The sequence below is a fragment of the Arachis ipaensis genome, chromosome B1 (genome assembly GCF_059453495.1).
Source record: "Arachis ipaensis isolate K30076 ecotype BB chromosome B1, ASM5945349v1, whole genome shotgun sequence".
In the NCBI taxonomy this organism is placed as follows: Eukaryota; Viridiplantae; Streptophyta; class Magnoliopsida; order Fabales; family Fabaceae; genus Arachis; species Arachis ipaensis.
In genome coordinates, this window is record NC_142436.1 from 123,213,863 (window position 1) to 123,237,366 (window position 23,504).

At 37.7% G+C, this 23,504-nt stretch overlaps 2 protein-coding genes across 2 annotated transcripts; one reads left to right on the forward strand and one right to left on the reverse strand.

Annotated features, from left to right (window-relative positions):
* Window positions 1–743: 743 nt before the first annotated feature.
* Window positions 744–1,837, forward strand: LOC148578215 (uncharacterized). Its single transcript, XM_088502984.1, has 3 exons — window positions 744–1,061; window positions 1,157–1,207; window positions 1,778–1,837. Exons 1-3 carry the CDS (start codon window positions 744–746, stop codon window positions 1,835–1,837), a joined length of 429 nt encoding a protein of 142 aa, XP_088359110.1.
* Window positions 1,838–4,844: 3,007 nt separating this feature from the next.
* Window positions 4,845–8,163, reverse strand: LOC107633654 (protein NRT1/ PTR FAMILY 2.11). Its single transcript, XM_088501677.1, has 5 exons — window positions 7,982–8,163; window positions 7,249–7,414; window positions 6,918–7,135; window positions 6,158–6,711; window positions 4,845–6,073 (listed from the first exon to the last, which is right to left on the reverse strand). Exons 2-5 carry the CDS (start codon window positions 7,388–7,390, stop codon window positions 5,170–5,172), a joined length of 1,818 nt encoding a protein of 605 aa, XP_088357803.1. The 5' UTR covers window positions 7,391–7,414; window positions 7,982–8,163; the 3' UTR covers window positions 4,845–5,169.
* Between the last annotated feature and the right edge of the window lie 15,341 nt (window positions 8,164–23,504).

Genomic DNA, 23,504 nt, shown 5'->3' on the forward strand with positions numbered 1-23,504 from the left:
AGTGAAAGCTGGCTTATTACATAAGATGAAAGGTTTTCTTTTTTGGTTAACTATATGCAATGTTCTGTTTATTTTGTAACTAAGTTATATGTATATTATAACTATTATTATTGTTGAAGTTAAGTAGAAAATAAGTGATGTTGTTAAAGAGTAAAGTGAGGCACTGACTAAGCTACAGTTTTAGTATCATGTGATTTACATTTTACGTTTATTGTTTATGACAGTGAGCTTTGAAATTCAGTTTGGCATTTAGGAATCAGAGATAAGTGCCTCAAAACAAGGTATTTTTATATTGCATAAGGTAAAACCAAAGGTTTATATAAAACTTTAGTTTTGGTTTCTTTTTTCAACAAATGAATTATACTGTCACAAAAAAATATATATATAACTTTCTTGTTAGGTGTCCACCCTAAACACTATATTTTCATAGATGGATAGCGAAAATGTCGAAGATACAAATTTTGAAGATACAACGAATGTCATACATAACTCAAAATTTCAAGTACATCAAATCACTACTATTGACCTATATCATCCTGAACCAATACAAATCTTGATTAGTGTAAGGGAAGAGTTAGGATAGAGACAAAATATATGTGTTACATCTCTTTCATGGGTTTAGTTCATGTGTTGTATTTTTCAAAATTATTATCACAATATAGGCCTAGGCAAATTAATGACGACAACTTGGAAAGAGAAATTAGGCGTACTCAGTTAATGACACGGTTACTGAAGTCTAAAAAATGCCGAGATGTCTATGTATGGGTCCTGAAGCATTTAGACAGTTATGTAAAAAGTTAAGAGGAACTGGTAGAGTAAAAGATTCAACTCGCTCTACGGTTGAAGTGCAAGTCGCAAAATTCCTACATATTATAGGACATAATGTTAAAACTAAAACCATGTCTTTCTTCTTCCACCACTCTGGGAAGACAGTTAGTCGTCATTTTCACAATGTCCTACATTCTATTCTATCCTTAGAGGGAGAGTTCTTCAATCAACTATCTAGTGAGAATGTTCCTCAAGAAATACTTAATAATAGTCGATTCTATCTCTTTTTTAAGGTACTAACTCTTTTAACTTAGTGACATTTATGTAATTGTCAATGAAATAATTATAAAAGTGTTATGTTAATATGTCAATTTATCTTCTAAAAAAGGACTGCATTGGAGCCATAGATGGAACTCATAGTCATGTGAAGGTACCAAAGGTAGAAGCCCTTCGTTTTTTTGGAAGAAAAGATCACCCCACACAAAGTATTTTAGCCACCTGTGGGTTTGATATGAAATTCACTTATGTGTTGTTTGGTTGGGAAGGAACCGCCTTTGACTCAAGAATTTTGAAACATGCTTTAAGTAAGGAATATTCACTTCGAATTCCTAAAGGTCTGTGATAGTGTAATTTATGAAATCGTCTACATAAAGTTAAATTCATAGTCACAGTATGTTATAATTTAATATGCGTATGCAACTGTTGTAGAAAAATTTTATCTAGGCGATGTGAATTTATGCTAAAGTCTGGGATATTTACACCATATAAAGGTGTTCGGTATCACTTGAAAGAGTATTCAGTGTGTGAGCCATAAAATTCTAAAGAATTATTCAACCACGGGAATTCTTCATTAAGAAATGTCATTGAAAGATGTTTCGGAGTTCTAAAGAAAATATTCCCAATTATAACTGGCGACATTGAACCTTATTATTCATTTGAAACTATGAGAGACAATTTTTTGGCATGTTGTATACTGCATAACTTTTTGATGGGTGTCGATGTTGATCAGTCTATAATTGATGCGGTTGATCGAGAATTGCTACAAGAATGCAACATAGATAGATCATAATTAAATTAACCACGTGATGAGGAATATAGACATGCAACATTGTTACGAGATAATATTGCAGCTGAAATGTGGAATGTGTATCGAACATTACGAGTGATTACATATTTCAACATATATGAATATGTATATACATGTGTAGTTTACACTCAGAATTGTTGATTGGATTTTTTAAAGGATTGTTACAAGTTAAATAATGTCGAATAAAGGAAATAAAACAACAGAAGTTAATCAACCTTCTAAAGACAATTTAAGATGGTCTGATAATATGGATGAAGTTTTGCTGAATGCGTTAGCAGAGAAAGCATTAAAAGGTATAGACACGATGGCTCGTGGACAACTTAAGCATATGCCAATCTTGTGAAGACTTTGAGCATAGCAATAGTCCCGCACATAACAAAGAGCCACATCAAGAATAGAATGAAGACATTGAAAGATTATTTTGCCGAGACATATGACTTATTTCATCACTTAAATGGATTTGCGTAAAAACCTATTACTAGAAAGTTTGAAGTTGAAGAGGAAGTCTAGCAAGACTTTTTATTAAGGTATATTAAACTTTGCTTTTCTTATTTATACTATTGATGCAGTTAGTCACAAAATAATTTCAGCATATTTTCATGTAAGAGAAACCACATGCAAAAAAATGAAAAAATTGCGAAATAAGCATTATGATATTTTAAAGGAGTTGTTCGGAGTTGATAGAGCTACTGGTAAAAGGGTCGCTACTTCACAAGAAAGAATTCAACAACTTGATAAAGATCCCATTGACTTGAATGACTTATTTGAAAACATTTCTGACATAGATGTTAACATGGGACATGATACCCTTATATTTTTTGCTAATTTAGATTCACCAAGTGCACCTCATAGTCAACCGAATCAATTAGGAGGGACTTCAACTTCAAGAGGTACAAAGCGTAAGTCTCTTATGAATGACTTTTTGGAGGCACAACATGAGAAAGTTGCGTTGGAAATTACTACCATGGCCGATGCTATAAAAAAAGGGTAATTTTCTTTCTAGCAAGCTACATGACGTGGCTCAGAGGTAGGTTGAATCAGCTGAGAGACAAGCTTCTGTGGCTGAGAGGCAAGTTTTGGTTGCCGAAAAACAAGTCTCATTAATTAAAAGACAAGTTGCAATTGTTGAAAAAAGGGTTAGCTATTATGCAACAAAATAGGCCTCGCCTTTACAACAAATCAGATGTATTTGTTGACTGAATTGGGTTTGGTTGGTTCATATAAGATGTAATGTTATCAGTTTTTATGTGAAAATGAGCAAAAAAAAGCGCCAACTTTTTGGTATCCTACCTGAAATGCAACTGAATGCTCTTTTTTATTTCATGACTGCTTTTGGTGTTTGCTTAGGAGATATGGTACTTTCAAAAAATATTCACCATTACAGGTATAGTTTTTATACACACTTAATTTCTGGTTAATTTGAAGTTACTATTTTTAACAATTGATTATGTGTTTTTTTATTCCCATAAAGTATGAGTATATCTTCATGCATTTGAACAACATGTCATTCTTTGTTTTATTTATGTTAACACATGGTTGCAAGTCACTTTTTGTTGATAGTTTGAGATTGATTGGTTGTTTAAATAGAAAAATATCGACAAAATAGTTTATTATGATCAACTCTGATCTTTGTATTAATTTATATTTATTGTATATGCTTGTGCAGGAATCATAATACTTGAAAATATTTGGGGACGACGAGTATACTGCTTAGTACAAGCAGAAATGGATTATGTGTTAATATCTTTAACTAGGAAAAAAACTTCTTTTTTGAAGTAGATGTGTATATATAGATGGTTCCAGCTATATGTAGAATTGATTTTTTGAAAGTAGGCGTATGCTGATGACTCTAACTATGAAGAATTACCCTTTTTAAAACTGGTGTGTGGTGACAAAATATTATTCTCCTGGAGTCCTGGTCATTGTTACTCTTTTGATATTTTGTTATATGTTTATAAAAATTGTATATGGCTTTTTGTCGCATGTATCAAAAAAGAAATGCTAGCCACTTCTTATGTTAATATTTTATTTTGTAAAGAGGATTAGTGAAAATTTTTCTCAAATATGATTAAAGAGATTAATGATGTAGCCTATGAGTAATTTTTATTATTCTTTTATGAAATTATTTATTTGTATATGTTTAAGAAATAATGATACATCTTTTTGTTTATTACATTTAAAAGACAATAAAAAACAATAACTTCAAACAAATATTATTGTTAACAAAGATAATATGTTAAAATCTTAAAATATAATTTGGATTACTTTTTTTATTAGAAATATGACTTGAATACATTAATAAATTATAATTTATATATAATATAAGTAAGAGTATAATGTAATTTTACTCTAGTATAACTTTTTCTCTTCTTATTTTTTCTTCCATCCAAATAAAAGAAAAATTTTCTCTTATTTTCTTTTTATCTATTTTCTCTTCATCCAAACAATACAAAAAAAATCCACTTTTTCTTTCATTTTCTTTTCTCTTATTTTCTTTTCTCCTATTTTCTTTTCTCTCATTTTTCATTTCTCTCATTTTTCATCTTGCATCCAAACAATGCCTTAATTTCTAAATAAGAAAATTAATCTTTTATATTTTTAATATATTAATTGTTAAAATTATTGTATTTATTTAACTATTAAGAGTATTATTACTTAGTAGACATGCTATTAAGAAGCTCTATCACTACTCTTTTCATAAAATTTCAATTATAATAAATATAATTTATTTGCTATTAAGTAATTATAAAATTTTATCCAAAAACTTATTTTAATACATTATTCACCCAAAAAAAAACTATATTTTTCTTTTACTTTTGTAATTCCAATTCGTGATTATTAACAAATAATAATAATAATAATAATAATAATAATAATAATAATAATGAGAAAAGTACTGTTGTGAAAAAAAATATAAAAAATATTAAACAGTTATCATTGTTGTTTTCATATGCAGCAAGCAAACTAAGAAAATATTAATGCCAAAACATAATGTTAAGCTGTAACTTTACTTTCTCTTCCATTATGAGTGTTTCAAGACAAACATCTCAAGGAATGAACCCAGCACTTCAAAAAACAAAAAAAATTAGTACATTCACCCGTTTACCTAACCTACATATAACATATCTCTGAAAACTATATAATTGAAGGGGAAGAACATTGTTTTCGATGCAATAATCTATTTGATTTTGATCTCTACAAGTGTAATGGCTCCACATGATGAAGTGAGATTTCATGTTAGGGTCATGGTTCAATGAAGGGTGAGTGTAGTTATAGACCTATGACTACAAAAGAGCTGTAATAAACTCAAACCATTAAACACCATTTGCAGTTCTTTCAGATTGTTGTGTCAATTTTTCAAGCTCGGTGGAGCTGCTGTCCGTCCCTTTGTACCGATACCACTGTGAACATATCAGAAAGTAGCCCAAATTAACAACTTCTATAGCAGCAATGATGCAATAGAAGTTATCCAACCTCCCCTTGTTCAGATCCTCCGGCAGCCAATTCCCGGTTGCAGATCTTGCGGTGATTTGGTGGACGGTCGAAATCAGCAAAGTACTCAAATAACTTGACCCTGCATGGCCGCAGTAGTAAAGAGAGCCTGCCATGCTTCTCATATTTTCAGGAAACTGTTTGTAGTAAAATTCGACTTGTGCAACGGACATAAATGCCTCGGCTAAACCAGCCAATGCCAGCTGAGGAATCAGCCACATACCTGACATTGATGAAATCACACCTTTTCTCGTTTCAATTCCAAGTGGTTCGGTCAGAGCCAGATTTCTCCGGTGCCGTTCAACCTTTGCAGACACTAGCATGCTGATTATCGAGAAAAAAATGCCAGTGCCCATCCTCTGGAGGAGTGTGATGCCACTGTCTCTTCGGGTGAGCTTCTGAAACAAAGGCATGACTTTTCTGTCATAGAGAGGTAACCATATTGCCACGGTAATCATCAGGAAGACATAGTAGGATGCAGCCGGGATCATGAAATTGCTACTCCCAATACGCCTGTCGGATATAAGGGCTTGGAACACTACAACAGTGTGCTGTTGGACAATAACAACAAAGTATAAAATTGATGAAACCCAGATTGGTAACACTCTCAACAAGCATTTGACCTCCTCCACTTGCTGCATACTGCAAAGACTCCAGGGATCAGCAGCAGATCCATTGGGATTTAGTTGATCTTGAGGAGTCATAATTGCTGCTTTGTCGAGGAACCTGTTAATGTACGCCACCCAGTGAACACGTCAAAACCATCAATCATATTTGTTAATCATGGTAGGAATTCTTTGTGCCATTTACCTGAATTGATATGTATAGGGAAGTTTAGAATTCACTGATTTTGGAGGCAAGTAGTTGAAGAGGGAAGGATATAGATATTCTGATAGCTTCAGCTTCCTTTTCTTAGCTGCAACCACTATAACTTGCACTATACTAGTCAGAGGACTTCCACTTGGTTTAACTTTTACATACATATTCGAACCCAAAAAGAAGATTACAGAAGATAACAACATCAACGCAGCAGGAATTCCCAGACCCACTGCCCAGCTAACATTTGATTGTATATAGACAATGATTGTTAAGGATATCATTTGAGCAATGGTAAAAGTGAAAAAGTACCAATTGAAGAAGCTATTGATTCCTTTTTTCCCAGAATCTGTATTAGGATTAAACTGATCAGCCCCAAACGCCAAGTTACATGGTCTTATCCCCGCAGCTCCTATCAACAATAATCCAAGACCAGTCTTTAGAAATGTCATTTGCCCCTCTGTTGGGCCTTTGCATGTGGTGTTCTCTTCGCAATGAGGTGGATGCAGCTTCTCAATTGCTGCTGTCAGTTGTATTACTAATAAACCCTGTATTACCCAGGGGAATCTAGGAATTAGTTGCACAAATTGATAAGTTTATTTTCTTAGTAAAATGGAATCACTGCGGTGATGATCTCGGATGTTTCTCAATATCATTGATTTTTTCCGAATTCTGATATCCCTAAGTGTATTCTGTTGCTGATAAACAAATGGAATGGAACATAATGGTTAAGGCAAGAGGCAAAATAATATACCAGAAATGAAGCCACCGTGCAGAATCCTAGAGTCTTGTAACGGCCAAAATAGGTGTCAGAGCAGAAAGCTCCTATTATCGTAGCAAAGTTGGTGCTGCCATTGAAGATGTTGATAATATTTGTAGCTGTGATGTTTTCTAAATTGAATACTGTAGTGAGATAGACCAAGAGATTGGACAATGTACCAATAGCTCCTAGCTTCTCAAAAATCTCATTCCCTGTCAGTTACACAAACAAGTAATTCAAGAGAAAAAAAAACTAATCCGGACAGAACAAAGTATCATGGAAGCATTTAAGAACACAAAAAGATTCCACTTGCAATCTCACTCACCTATTATGAAGGGCATGACCTTCCACCCTCTATAGTTAATCTTAGGTTCGTCATCTGTTCCGCTATTTTCGTTCTTAAGCAAGATTTCCTGTTCATTATCCACAGCCTCTCTCGATGTCATGCTCTCTCCAATATGATGCATGATCGAATGCTCCAAGCGGCCAACCTTGACAAAATGAAACCAATCCGAAGTATCATCACCCCATCTACCCAAAAACTCACTCTCTATTGCTCATTTGCAGATCTAGTCCTCAATCTATGTCAAATTTAAGTCAAAGGTTTCAACATTTTCTCCATTATTCCCTTTTTGTTATGATCTCATTGAATGGTCATAGTTTCAACCCACTAGAAATTCATTTGCAACCTAACCCGCCTTACAACAAAGACAAATTAGAAAATATCTGTTGCATTCACAAACAAATCAACAAACAGAAAAGAAGCAAACCAATATCACAACAAAAAGTTTGTTACATAGTTGTTGCAAATCTCTATTCCCCTCTTAAGGCTTACATTGTATAAAATGCTGCTTCAGAATTAAAGGAAGCCAAAAAAAATCCCACAAAAAGGATCAAAATTTGGTAGAGAAACAAGTCAACTCAGCACATCTTAACAGGATACGAATATGTCCAAGTAAACATACGCAAAATTGAAACCCGGAAATGAAAGTGGTTAGAAAAATAATAATAATTTCAGATTGGAGCAGTAATGAAAACTAAATATGAATAGAAATTACCCGAAATGAGAGAGGGTGGGAGCTGTTAGTTCATGCCGTTGAGGAACAAGACGGACTCACAGGCTTCGAAGTTCGAACTGTGAGCTCCAACACTTGACGCAGAGAGAGATTAGGGGAATGCGTGTCCCTTTTTTGCCGTGTAGATTAATCAAAGATTTTATTTATTTTTTGGTTAGAATGTCAAAATGTCCATAATGAGGGTTATGTAAATAAATAAGTAACAATAATAAGTTCACACAACCAATACTAGTTTATATCCACTACTTAGTATGTTTTTTGGATTAAAGTTTGTAAGCAAAAATTTACATTAAATTAATGTTTATAAATTTAATTTTAATAAAAGGTGAGTTGATATTAATAGAATTTATTTTTGATACTTTTATATTAAAATAAATTATAATGAAATAAATATTATTTGAATTATATTATTGAAAATTACGTTTAGATGAAAAAATATATTAAAAAAATATAAATTTATATAATTTAAAATCATCTTTTAATACTTTTTCACTATATTTTTTTAAAAAAATTTAAATTTATGTGTTAAAATTTAGTGTTTTTTTTGTCATAATTTTTCAGTATTCTTTTTTAATATTTTTTGTATTTAATTTGGCGAGTTAATACTCAAAATAGTCCTTAAAATTTGACTCTCAAATCAATTTGGTCTTCTAATTTTCAATTGACTCAAATTGTATCCTGACAGCGTGGCTTAAGTTGGCCCTTCCATTAAGTTGGCCCTTCCATCCAATTTCGTCATCGAAAAGATGACGTGGTTCTTTTTTGCTAATGTATAGCTTTAGCACCTCCTTGTAAACTCCCGTATGTTCTTCCAGAATATTCTTCTAAATCTCATGATGGTTGTGATAAACCACTATTTTATGGGTTATCTTGTGCTCAATTGAGTAGTTTTTATCAAGTCTTTGCACACTTATTCATACTAATTGTATAGTTTTACATTTTCCTTCCTAATTTTGTGCTATGATTGAAAACATGCTTCTTTGTCCCTAAATTTGCTAATATTAATCCTCTGTTATAACTATTCAATGCCTTGATATGTGTGTTAAGTGTTTTCAGGATTTACAGGGCAGAAATGGCTTAGAGGATGGAAAGGAAGCATGCAAAAGTGGAAGGAATACAAGAAATTGAAGGAATTGCTAAGCTGTCTAGCCTGACCTCTTCGTACTTAACTGACCATAACTTGAGCTACAGAGGACCAAATGAGGCGGTTCCAGTTGCGTTGGAAAGCTAACATCCGGGACTTCGAAATGATATATAATTTGTCATAGTTGCTATGCTGTTAGGTGACGCGTACGCGTAACAGAGCCATGTCCTAGACGTATCAGAAAATGCTGAGGGTGATTTCTGGGCTATTTTTGACCTAATTTTTTGCCCAGAAAACACAGATTAGAGGCTTCAGAGTGGAGGATTCATCGATACAACTTACATTCACATAATTTAGGTTTTAGATGTAGTTTCTAGAGAGAGAGATTTCTCTCAGTTTTAGGTTTATTTCTTCTCAATTCTAGGTTCAATGTTCCTTCAATTCCGTTTTTCTTCTACTTTTATTTATTCTAGCATTCTAGTTTATTGATTTTCCCAACTTAGTTTATGAACTCTTAATGTTAGATTTGATTTCTTTATTTAATGTAATTTGAAGTATTTCATATTTATGATTTTAATTTAGCTTTTTATGATTCTTGGCTTTGGTAGAGTAATTGGAGACTCTTGAGTTATCAGACTCCCTTGTTGATTGAGAATTGAAAGTTGCTAATTGACTTGAATTCCACTAACTCTAGTCTTTCCTTAGGAGTTGACTAGGACTTGAGGATTCATATTGATTTATCCATTTGACTTACCTTCATAGTTAGAGGTTAACCAAGTGAGAGCAACGAACAATTTTCATCACAATTGATAAGGATAACTAGGATAGGACGTCCAGTTCTCATACCTTGCCAAGAGCTTTTCTAGTTATTAATTTACTTTCTTGCAATTTACTTTTCTTGTTCCTTATTCAAAAACCCAAAAGGATATCTTTCTATAACCAATAATAAATCACACCTCCCTGCAATTCCTTGAGAGACGACCCGAGGTTTAAATACTTCGTTTATTACTTTTTAGGGGTTTTGTTACTTGTGACAACCAAACTTTTGTATGCAAGGATTCTTTGCTGGTTTAGAAAATATACTTGCAACGAGAATTTATTTGTGAATTCTTTACTAGCAAAAATCCGTTCGTCAAAATGGCGCCGTTGTCGGGAAATTGTAAACGTGTGCCTTATTATTGGTTATTGTAAATATTTGCTTTTGCTTGTTTATTTGCTTTTTGTTTTTCATTTTTATTAGCTACTATGAATTCTCACCCCTGCCGCTATGAGTTTGGTTCCAATTATGTTGCAGGGAATGGACGCTATAATGAGAACATGTATCAAGGTTGGAACAATCAAAGATGGGAGGAGCCACAAGGATTTGATCAACCCTCTTGGCAACAACCCCTTCCAATGCGCTATAACCAACAACCATTCTATGATGCATACCAAGACAATAGTTATGGTGGACCCTTTCGTGACAACCAACCTCCACCAAATTACTATGGTCAAGAGCCATTCCAGGGTGCGTACCAGGATGATGAATATGGTGGACCTCCTTGTAGTTACCAACAAGCTCCACCATATACTTATGAACCACCTCCTCAATATAACTCTGAACCACCATACTCACAAGCCCCTTTTCACCATTCACCTCCATCTGACCCTAATCCATACCCACCATACCAAGAGCCTTATGAGCCATACTTAGAACCACCACCTCAATATACACCATCTCCATATCCTTATCAAGAAGAACCACCTCCGTATTATGAGCTCTTTCTCCCAACAAATGAACTCTCCTATCTAACCCAACCTCCATTAGATAACAACACTCTTAGTGTCCTTCACCAAAGACAAAAGACCATGGAGAACACACTTAACTCTACCTTAAACGGTCTGACCTCTACTTTACAAGCTCTCTCCTCACAGATTGGATCATTGAATACCCCCCAACAATCAACCCTCAAGCTCTAGTGCACCTCCTTTTCAACCACATAATGATCTTTCCATCCCATCACCACCCTCCATGGAAGAGCACCCACATCCATCAATCTAAAAGCAATATGATCCCAATTATGCTATTGACATGGAACAAGAGAGAATGGATCGTCTTCTCGAATTCATACTTCATAAGAAGTTAGAGGAGGCCCTAAAGGTGAAGGTAGTAGAGACCCTTGAGGAAAGTTGTCATGAAGGGAAAGACATCAAGGAGGAGTATGATTTTGTACTAGAGCAAGTGGAGAAAGCCGAAATTATCACAGAAGAGGAAGTGGTTGAAGACTTGGGAGATGCGGAACCTCCATGGGAAAGTCCAGTCATAGAGCCTCCTTCCAAGGTGTTAGATGTTGATGTTGAGGAGGGTGTACAACCTCCAAGGCATACAATGGTTGAAGACTTTGTAGAGGTTGATCAAGAGATGGAGACTAAAGAAGCAGAAGTACAGCCTCCCATGCCTTTGGTAGGCAATGAAGAAGAGATTGAATTGGAAGATAGCTACCAAGAGGAAGAGGCTGAAATTGAAGAAGCTTGCAAAGAGGTGGACGTTGTCAAGGAAGAGCTCAAAGGAATGGCGCTGAAAATCACCTTGCCAAAGTTGTTGGAGACCTCTCTCCCAAAGCCATTACCATCCATTCCTTCATTCAAGTGGGTAAATATTTTATCTCTAAGCTTAATTAGCCCACTTGAATATGCTTTGCTTGAGACGGATGGGCAACTTAGAGCTATATGCGGTCTTAAGAGTAAAGGGGAGATGGTTAGCGGTAGGCAACAGCATCCTAGGTTCGTTATGGTTGGAAGCTTAAAGCCTAGTTGCAAGGGTTGGTATGATTCTCAATTGACTGGGTCTAGGAGATTGTTTGGGCGCTTCAGTGAGAATTCAGATTGCATACCACCCGGTTGGAAAATGATGATCAACAAGAAGACGGGTGCAAAAGCAAGGTTTGGGACCCCAGAATTCATTCCAACAATCAACACTCTTGGGGCCATGTCACTTGCTTTGATTTGCTTGAAGGCTTTATGTGCCTAGTTTGGGATCCCGGAGGCTACTGGAATTGCAAACATTGGTGGAGATTCCTAGATGAGTTCAAGCATAAGCCGCCCTAACAAAGAGCTCACCAAATGTCCAACTTAAGGACAATAACTAAAAGTGTTAGGTGGGAGACAACCCACCATGGTATGATCGTTCCTTTTCTTTCTTAGTTTTATTTTGCTTTACTTTTCTCAGTGTTCCACATACATTCTGCATCATCACCTGCATTCTGCACAAAAAAAAAGAAGGGGATCGATGCGCCAGTGCCTGGTGCGCGTCCGCGTCCTTTGTGGATACGAAATAGGTTAGATTGAACAGAGAGTGGCGTGGGAGCTGGGTGAGAAACGTGCCTTAGGCACCATCCAGCCCACGCGCACGCGTACTATACGCGTGCACGCCGTTCCCACTCTTGGAGACCCACGCGTCCGCGCCTAAGGCGCGTCCGCGTGGTTGGGGAAATCGGTGTAAAACCATATTTTACCCGAGAGTTGTGCGAGCGCGGGGCTGGACTCGCGCCTACGGCACAACTTGACGCACGCGTCCGCGTACTGTGCGCTTCCGCGTCCTCTCCCCTCTCACAATGCACGCATACGCATGTGCGTCCTTTTGCTTCCAGACCACCCACGCGTACGCGTGGGCGACGCTTACGCGTCGAATGGCCAACTCAGTTTTCACACGTACGCGTGATGCAGGCTTACGCGTCGCGTCCCGTTTATCCTTCCTTTCTTCTTTCCTCTCTCCTTTCCCCTTCTTTCCTTCCCCCCATCTACTCTCTCTCCATTCTTTCCATTATTGCATTTATTTATTTTTCTTTCTTTCCAATTTCATGTTACCTTAGTTATTTATGGTTTCTTTTTCATGCATTTTTATGTTGGTGTTGAAGTTTTGTTTGGATAGTACCTTATTTTACTTGAGCCTGTGGATATTATGAGGAGTGATTTGACAATTAACATTTAAGTTTGGCTCTCATATACATTTGGATTCATTCTTTTCATTCTTATTCTCACATTGCAATCCATATGTATTTGGGATTATCATTCACAATTGTCATCATTCCAAGTGCTCTTCAATTTGGCACATTTATTACTTGATGCTTGAGTTATGCTTCTCATGCCTGTTGCTTGCATGTTTTTACCCTCCTGCATCTAATTATTATGAATTGCCTACCTGATCTTCATTAATGTCTTACCTACATGTTGTAGCTACCATGTATTTAAGCTATTATCCTCTCTTTGGCATTCATTATCACTTGGAATCTCTCCCTCCCGGTTCTTTAGTTCTTGATGAGCGGATATTTTATACGCTTTTTGGGGATAATTTCATATAGTTTTGAGTATGTTTTAGTTAGTTTTTAGTCTATTTCTATTAGTTTTTAGGAAAAATTCATATTTCTGGACTTTACTATGAGTTGTGTGTTTTTCTGTAATTTCAGGTATTTTTCTGGCTGAAATTGAAGGAGCTGAGCAAAAATCCGATTCAGGCTGAAAAAGGACTGCTGATGCTGTTGGATTCTGACCTCCCTGCACTCAAAGTGGATTTTCTAGAGCTACAGAACTCGAAATGGCGTGCTTCCAATTGCGTTGGAAAGTAGACATCCAGGGCTTTCTAGCAATATATAATAGTCCATACTTTGCACAAGAATAGACGACGTAAACTGGCGTTCAACGCCAGTTCTCTGCCCAATTCTGGCGTCCAGCGCCAGAAAAGGATCAAGAACTGGAGTTGAACGCCCAAACTGGCATAAAAACTGGCGTTCAACTCCATAAATGGCCTCTGCACGTGAATTGCTTAAGTCTCAGCCCCAGCACACACCAAGTGGGCCCCAGAAGTGGATCTCTGCATCATCCATCATAGTTTATCCAATTTTTGTAAACCTAGGCTACTAGTTTAGTATTTAAACAACTTTTAGAGACTTATTTTGTATCTCATGACATTTCAGATCTAAACTTTGTATTCTCTGACGGCATGAGTCTCTAAACCCCATTGTTGGGGGTGAGGAGCTCTGCTGTGTCTCGATGAATTAATGCAAGTATTTCTATTTTCCATTCAAACACGCTTGTTCCTATCTAAGATGTTCATTCGCGCTTAACTGTGATGGGGGTGATGAGCTGTGACACTCATCACCTTCCTCAAATCATGAACGTGTGCCTGACAACCACCTCCGTTCTATATACGATTGAATGAGGATCTCTTAGATTCCTTAATCAGAATCTCCGTGGTATAAGCTAGAACTGATGGCGGCATTCATGAGAATCCGGAAAGTCTAAACCTTGTCTGTGGTATTCTGAGTAGGATTCAATGATTGAATGACTGTGACGAACTTCAAACTCCTGAAGGCTGGGCGTTAGTGACAGACGCAAAAGGATAGTAAATCCTATTCCAACCAGATCGAGAACCAACCGGTGATTAGCCGTGCTATGACAGAGTGCGTGAGCGTAGTTTTCACTGGAAGGATGGAAGGTAGCCATTGACAACGGTGATCCACCAACACACAGCTTGCCATAGGAGGACGTGCGTGCGTGAATCAGAAGACAGAGGAAAGCAGAGATTCAGAAGACAAAGCATCGCCAAAACTCCAACATATTCTCCATTACTGCACAACAAGTAACCTTTAATTTATGCTCTCTTGGTTATTCGCAATTCAACTGATAAACATAATTGACTTCCTGACTAAGATTTACAAGATAACCATAGATTGCTTCAAACCAACAATCTCCGTGGGATTCGACCCTTACTCACGTGAGGTATTACTTGGACGACCCAGTGCACTTGCTGGTTAGTGGTACGCGTTGTGAAAAGTGTGATTCACAATTCGTGCACCAAGTTTTTGGCGCCGTTGCCGGGGATTGTTCGCGTTTGAACAACTGACGGATTATTTTGTTGCTTAGATTAGGAAAAATCTTTCTTTTTTTTGGTTTAGAGTCTTTTATTATTTATCCCTTGTTAAAATACTTTAAACTTATAGCCCAGTTATTTAGAACGTGGTGTTTATGTTCATGATAATTGGCTATCATATTTTTAAAACCTTTTTCAAAAATAATTTTTCTATTAAATCCTGTGCCAAACTTTAAGTTTGGTGTTTTCAAAAATAATCTTTCTTAAAATTTTTGAAAGTCCCATAACTCATTTGGCTAGAGCGTTAATCTGTGTTCTTGGTAATTGGGTTAGAGTCTTTTATATTCTTTTCAAAACCTTCTTTTTCATAAATAATATTTTCTCTATTAAATTTTGTGCCAAACTTAAAGTTTGGTGTTTTCTTGTTGATTTCCCTTTGGTTTTCGAAAATTTTGGTTTGGTTTTCTAAAAATTTTAAGTTTGGTGTTCTTTCTTCATGTTCTTGTGTTCTTGTGAGTCTTCAAAGTGTTCTTGAGTTTTCCTTGTGTCTTGATCTTAAAATTTTTAAGTTTGGTGTTCCTTGGTGTTTTCCCTCCAAATTTTTCGAAAACAAGGAGCATTAGATCTAAAAATTTTAAATCTTGTACTATCTTATTGTTTTTCTCTCTCCTCACTAAATTCAAAAAAAAAATATCTTTTCAAAATATCTCTTCTAACTTCCTAACTTCTTATCTTTTCAAAATTTGTTTCAACTAACTAACTAACTTTTTGTTTGTTTCTTAACTTTTTCAAAACTACCTAACTAACTCTCCCTCTCTCTAAATTTCGAAAATATCTTCCCTCTTTTTCAAAAATTTCTTTTTTATTAACTAATTAATTTCTATTTTTTTTAAAAAAAAAATTTAACTTCAAAATTCAAATTCTTTTTAGTTATTTTATTTTATTTAAGTATTTACTTCTTATAAAATAAAATAAATAAAAAGGTAAATCAGTCCAAGTTATATCCATAGATCCATCATGGACATAAGTGGAAATGAACAGTCCAGGAGGACTCTGGGGTCATATTCTAACCCCTCTACTGCTTCATATGGGAGTAGCATCTGCATACCCTCCATTGGAGTCAGTAGCTTTGAGTTGAATCCTCAGCTCATTATCATGGTGCAGCAAAGTTGCCAGTATTCCGGTCTTCCACAGGAAGAACCTACAGAGTTTCTGGCACAATTTTTACAAATTGCTGACACAGTACATGATAAGGAAATAGATCAGGATGTCTACAGACTATTACTGTTTCCATTTGCTGTAAAAGATCAAGCTAAGAGGTGGTTAAATAACCAACCTAAGGCCAGCATAAGAACATGGAAACAGCTGACAGAAAAATTCCTGAATCAATATTTCCCTCCAAAAAGGATGACACAGCTAAGGCTGGACATCCAAGGCTTTAAACAAGGAGATAATGAATCTCTTTATGATGCCTGGGAGAGATATAGAGAGATGCTACGAAAATGCCCCTCTGAAATGTTTTCAGAGTGGGTTCAGTTAGACATCTTCTACTATGGGCTTGCAGAAGGAGCTCAGATGTCTCTAGATTACTCAGCTGGTGGATCTATCCATATGAGAAAGACAATTGAAGAGGCTCAAGAGCTCATTGATACAGTTTCCAGGAATCAGCATCTGTATCTAAGCAGCAACCCTTCCATGAATAAAGAGGTTAAAACAGTAACTGCTGAATTCAGTACTGTAAAACAAGCTGCTGAATTCAATCAGCAATTAGATTTTCTAACAAAGCAGCTAGCTGAATTCAAAGACAGGTTACAGGAGACAAGGATAGCTAATATACATATGGACGAACAGTTTAAGCAAACAAAGCAGCAGCTATCAAAGCAAATAGCAGAAGAATGCCAAGCAGTTCAATTAAGAAGTGGGAAAACATTAAATACCCCACCTCAAGGCATCAAAAATTCAAGAAATGAGCGACCCACCAAAGATTCCCCTGAGGACAGTAAGAGCCCAGGGAAAAATAATTCTGGCACTAAAACGCCAGAAAATGGGTGGAAGGCTGGCGCTGAACGCCCAGACCATGCCCAAAACTGGCGTTCAGTGCCAGAAACAAGGCAAGATTGGCGTTCAACGCCAGAAATGGGCAAGAATCTGGCGTTGAACGCCCAAATGGGGCAGAATCCAGCGTTGAACGCCCAAAATGGATACATTTCTGGCGTTCAGGCGCCAGGAACAGACAGTGAGCTGGCGTCTAACGTCACTTCAGCTTCTGACTCTGGCACTCAATTGCCAGTGAGGGATCAGACACACACAAGTGCTGATAACAACCCCTCTAAAAAGGCTTCTTTAACCACTAAGGTTGAGGAATATAAAGCCAAGATACCTTATCCTCAAAAACTCCGGAAAGAGGAGCAGGATAAGCAATTTGCTCGCTTTGCAGATTATCTAAGGACTCTTGAAATAAAGATTCCATTTGCAGAGGCACTTGAGCAAATACCTTCTTATGCCAAGTTCATGAAAGAGATCTTGAGTCATAAAAAGGAGTGGAGAGAAACAGAAAGAGTTCTCCTCACTGAAGAATGCAGTGCAGTCATTCTGAAAAGCTTTCCTGAAAAGCTTAAAGACCCTGGGAGTTTTCTGATACCATGCATATTAGAAGGTGATTGCACCAAGACAGCTTTATGCGATCTTGGGGCAAGCATCAACCTGATACCTGCATCCACTATCAGGAAGCTTGGCTTAACTGAAGAAGTTAAACCAACCCGGATATGTCTCCAACTTGCTGATGGTTCCACTAAATACCCATCAGGCGTGATTGAGGACATGATTGTCAGAGTTGGGCCATTCGCCTTTCCCACTGACTTTGTTGTGCTGGAAATGGAGGAGCACAAGAGTGCCACTCTCATTCTAGGAAGACCCTTCCTAGCAACTGGACGATCCCTCATTGACGTCCAACAGGGGGAAATAACCCTGAGAGTCAACGATGACGAGTTCAAGTTGAACGCTGTCAAAGCCATGCAGCATCCAGACACATCAACAGACTGCATGAAAGTTGACCTTATTGACTCTTTGGTAGAAGAGATCAACATGGCTGAGAGTCTCGAATCAGAGTTGGAAGACATCTTTAAAGATGTTCAGCCTGATTTGGAGGATTCAGGGGACATGAAAGAGCCTCTGAACTTTCTTCTGAAAGAGGAAAAACCTCCTAAACCAGAGCTCAAGCCACTGCCACCATCCTTGAAATATGCATTTCTAGGAGAAGGTGACACCTTTCCAGTTATCATAAGCTCTGCTCTAATTTCACAGGAAGAGGAAGCACTTATTCAAGTGCTAAGGACACACAAGACAGCTCTTGGGTGGTCCATAGGTGACCTTAAGGGCATAAGCCTAGCTAGATGCATGCACAAAATCCTATTGGAGGATAATGCCAAACCAGTGGTTCAACCACAGAGGCGGCTAAATCCAGCCATGAAGGAAGTGGTGCAGAAAGAGGTCACCAAATTACTAGAGGCTGGGATTATTTATCCCATTTCTGATAGCCCCTGGGTGAGCCCTGTTCAAGTCGTCCCAAAAAAGGGAGGCATGACAGTGATTCATAATGAAAAAAATGAACTGGTTCCTACAAGAACAGTTACAGGGTGGCGCATGTGTATTGACTACAGAAGGCTCAATACAGCCACCAGAAAGGATCATTTTCCTTTACCATTCATAGACCAGATGCTAGAGAGACTAGTAGGTCATGATTATTACTGCTTTTTGGATGGCTACTCAGGCTATAACCAGATTGCAGTAGATCTCCAGGATCAAGAGAAAACAGCATTCACATGTCCATCCGGAGTGTTTGCTTATAGAAGGATGCCCTTTGGGCTATGCAATGCACCTGCAACCTTCCAGAGATGCATGCTCTCTATTTTCTCTGATATGGTGGAAAAATTTCTGGAAGTCTTCATGGATGACTTCTCAGTATATGGAGACTCATTCAGCTCCTGTCTTGATCACCTAAAACTTGTTCTGAAAAGATGCCAAGAAACCAACCTAGTTTTAAACTGGAAAAAGTGTCACTTCATGGTGACTGAAGGAATTGTTCTTGGGCATAAAATCTCAAACAAGGGAATAGAGGTGGATCAAGCAAAAATAGAGGTAATTGAAAAATTACCACCACCTGCCAATGTTAAGGCAATCAGAAGCTTTCTGGGGCATGCAGGATTCTATAGGAGGTTTATAAAGGATTTTTCAAAAATCGCAAAATCTCTAAGCAATCTGCTAGCTGCTGACACGCCATTTGTGTTTGACACAGAGTGCCTGCAGGCGTTTGAAACGCTGAAAGCTAAGCTGGTCACAACACCAGTCATTTCTGCACCAGACTGGACATTACCATTTGAGCTAATGTGTGATGCCAGTGATCATGCCATTGGTGCAGTATTGGGACAGAGGCATGACAAGCTTCTGCATGTCATTTATTATGCCAGTCGCGTTTTAAATGATGCCCAGAAAAATTACACAACCACAGAAAAGGAATTACTTGCAGTGGTTTACGCCATTGACAAGTTCAGATCCTACTTAGTAGGATCAAAGGTGATTGTGTACACTGACCATGCTGCTCTTAAGTATCTACTCACAAAGCAGGATTCAAAACCCAGGCTCATCAGATGGGTATTGCTTCTGCAAGAGTTCGATATAGAAATAAGAGACAGAAAAGGGACAGAGAACCAAGTAGCTGATCATCTGTCCCGGATAGAGCCAGTGGAAGGGACGTCCCTCCCCTTCCTTGAGATCTCTGAGACATTCCCTGATGAGCATCTATTTGCCATTCAGGAAGCACCATGGTTTGCCGATATTGCAAACTATAAAGCTGCAAGGTTCATACCCAAGGAGTACAATAGAATACAAAAAAAAAAAACTAATTACTGATGCAAAGTACTACTTGTGGGATGAACCCTATCTCTTTAAGAGATGTGCAGACGGAATTATCCGTAGGTGTGTCCCCAGAGAGGAAGCACAGAGAATCCTATGGCATTGCCATGGATCTCAATATGGAGGCCATTTCGGAGGTGAGCGAACAACCACCAAGGTCCTCCAATGTGGCTTCTATTGGCCCACACTCTATAAAGATTCCCGAGAGTTTGTACGTAATTGTGACAGTTGCCAAAGAGCTGGTAATCTGCCTCATGGTTACGCCATGCCTCAACAAGGAATCTTGGAAATAGAGTTGTTTGATGTATGGGGAATTGACTTCATGGGACCTTTCCCACCATCATACTCAAACACTTATATTCTGGTGGCAGTTGACTATGTATCAAAATGGGTTGAGGCTATTGCCACACCCACCAATGATACTAAAACAGTGCTGAAGTCCCTCCAGAAACATATCTTTAGCAGGTTTGGTGTCCCTAGAGTGTTAATCAGTGATGGGGGCACTCACTTCTGCAATAAACAGCTTTACTCTGCCATGGTTCGGTATGGAATTCGCCACAAAGTGGCCACTCCATATCATCCACAAACCAACGGGCAAGCAGAAGCCTCTAACAGAGAATTAAAGAGAATCCTGGAACGAACAGTAAATACCCGTAGAAAGGATTGGGCAAGGAGCTTGGATGATGCTCTGTGGGCTTACAGAACAGCATTCAAGACCCCTATAGGGACCTCTCCATACCAACTCGTGTACGGTAAGGCATGCCACTTGCCCGTGGAACTGGAACATAAGGCCTACTGGGCAACCAGATTCCTAAACTTAGATGCCAAATTAGCAGGAGAAAAACGATTGCTCCAGCTAAATGAGCTAGAGGAATTCAGATTCACAGTTTTCGAAAATGCCAAGCTTTATAAAGAAAAATAAAAAAAATGGCATGACAGAAAGCTGTCATCTAGAATCTTTGAACCAGGACAGAAGGTCCTGTTGTTTAACTCTAGACTCAGGCTATTCCCCGGGAAACTGAAATCCCGGTGGAGGGGACCATACGTGATTACAAGTGTGTCACCATATGGTTATGTGGAGCTTCAAGATATTGATTCTGATAAGAAGTTCATTGTCAATGGACAGAGAATCAAGCATTATCTTGAAGGCAACATTGAGCAAGACTGCTCAAGGCTGAAGCTAGATTAAAAGCTCAGCAAGGTCCAGCTAAAGACAATAAAGAAGCGCTTGCTGGGAGGCAACCCAGCCATGGGGCATCAATCCTCTAAGCATTTTTGCCCTATTTTTATTTTTATTTGTTTATATAAAGTTCACTGACACTAAGGTACAGAATCATTTGTATAAGTTTACAGGGTTACAGAAGGAATCGGCACACAAAACAGAGTAAAAGAGCTCAATGGCAAGAAAACGCCAGTAAAGGGGCATTTTGGGCGTTCAGTGCCTAAAATGGGCATCCACTGGGCGCTGAACGCCAGTAATGGCAGCAATTGGGCGTTCAACGCCAGAAATGGCCACCCACTGGGTGTTGAACGCCAGGAATGGCAGCAAGTGGGCGCTGAACGCCCAGGAGATCAGCATTTGGGCGCTGAACGCCCAAAACAAGCAGTGTTTGGGCGTTCAAACGCCAGGAAGCCAGGGAGGAGCCAAATCCATTTATCCCACACGTATTTCCATTCTAATTTATAATTTTATGATTCAATACATGATTTTATTTACATAAACATGTCAAGAACCCTGATTTCTAAAAATCCTACTTTCAAAATATCAAATGCATCTTAATTCATAAGCACACACCCTCTTTGCAAATTCAATCCAACTCTTTTCAAATCTTTTCCAAAAACAAATCTATCTTTTTTACTCTAAAAATCTTATCAATATCTTTTTCAAATCCTCATATTATCTTTTTCAAAAATCTATCCTATCTTTTCAAAATCAAACTATATCTTCTATCTTATCTTTTTCAACTCAATCTTTTTATCTTATCTTTTCCAATTTTTCGAAAAACCACCCCCCACCCCTTTAAAATTGGGTTCGGCCTCCCCCCTCCTCCATCAACAAGTGCACCTCGATCTCCTTCTATCCCTCTCCTTTCTTTTCTTTTGCTTGAGGACAAGCAAACCTCTAAGTTTGGTGTGTTTTTCTGAGATCACTAAGATCATGGCTCCCAAAGGAAAACAACCCACTCCAAGAGGCAAGAAAGAGAGCGTTCCAAAACCACTTTGGAATCATGGGAAGTTCTTATCTAAAGAACATTCAGACCATTATCTTAAAGTAATGGGTCTGAGATCAGTGATCCCGGAAGTTAGATTCGATCTGAAAGAAGATGAATATCCGGAGATCCAGGAGCAAATTCGAATCAGGAACTGGGAAGTCCTAGCTAATCCTGAAATGAAAGTAGGAAGGAACATGGTCCAGGAGTTCTATGCTAATATGTGGCAGACTGACAAGCAAAGACTATCTGGAACAGCCTGCTACGAATTTCGGACCATGGTCAGGGGAAAGATTGTTCATACCACCCCTGACAAGATTAGAGAGATATTAAAGCTACCTCAGCTAAAGGATGATCCAGACTCCTTCAACAGGAGGATGATGAGAGCAGACATTGGCCTGGATAAGATTCTAGAGGACATATGTATCCCTGGAGCCAGGTGGACCACCAACACAAAGGGCGTCCCAAATCAACTCAAGAGAGAGGATCTCAAGCCAGCTGCCAGAGGATGGCTGGACTTCATTGGGCGTTCTCTGTTGCCCACTAGCAACCGTTCTGAAGTCACAGTTAAAAGAGCAGTGATGATTCATTGCATCATGATGGGAAAGGAAGTGGAGGTTCATCAGCTGATTTCAACTGAGCTCTATAAGATTGCTAACAAAAATTCAAAAGAGGCCAGGTTGGCTTATCCAAGCGTGATTTCTCTGCTCTGCAAGGACGCTGGAGTCAAGATGGGAATAACTGAATATATCCTAATCGAAAAGTCAATCACCAAAACATCAATGGAGAGACAACAGGCACAGGAGGATCCCATCAAGAAGAGAGCACAGGAATTCCTTCCAGAGATACCTCAAGCTGAATACTGGGAATATCTTGAGACATCCATCACCAAGATGCAGGAAGCTATGGAGCAAATAATAAAACAACAGAAGGAACACAGTCAAATGCTGACCCATATGCTTAAAGAACAAGAGGAGCAGGGACGTGACTTAAGGGAACTGAAGCGCCAAAAGTCTTCTATAATACCAAGCCTCCCAAGGATCAAAGGAACCCCCATACCCCCAGAATAAAGGTTGTTAATTTTCAATTTCTGCCTTCACTCTGTGACAGTGTCCTTATAAAAAGTCTACCTTAGAAGTCATATAATAGTAATTAGTATCTATTTGATTTTATCTCCAATTAAGCTATAGTTTATTTTTCTCATCATCATTAAACATGAATAAAATAGTAGATCTTTTGAATAAGAAGCAATAAAATTTCGAGTTTAATAAAAGAAATTCTAATTAGTTAAATGTGGTGGCAATACTTTCTGTCTTCTGAAAGAATGCTTGAACAGTGCATATGTCTTTTGAATTTGTTGTTTAAGACTGTTAAATATGTTGGCTCTTGAAAGAATGATGAACATGAGACATGTTATTGATAATCTGAAAATCATAAAAATGATTCTTGAAG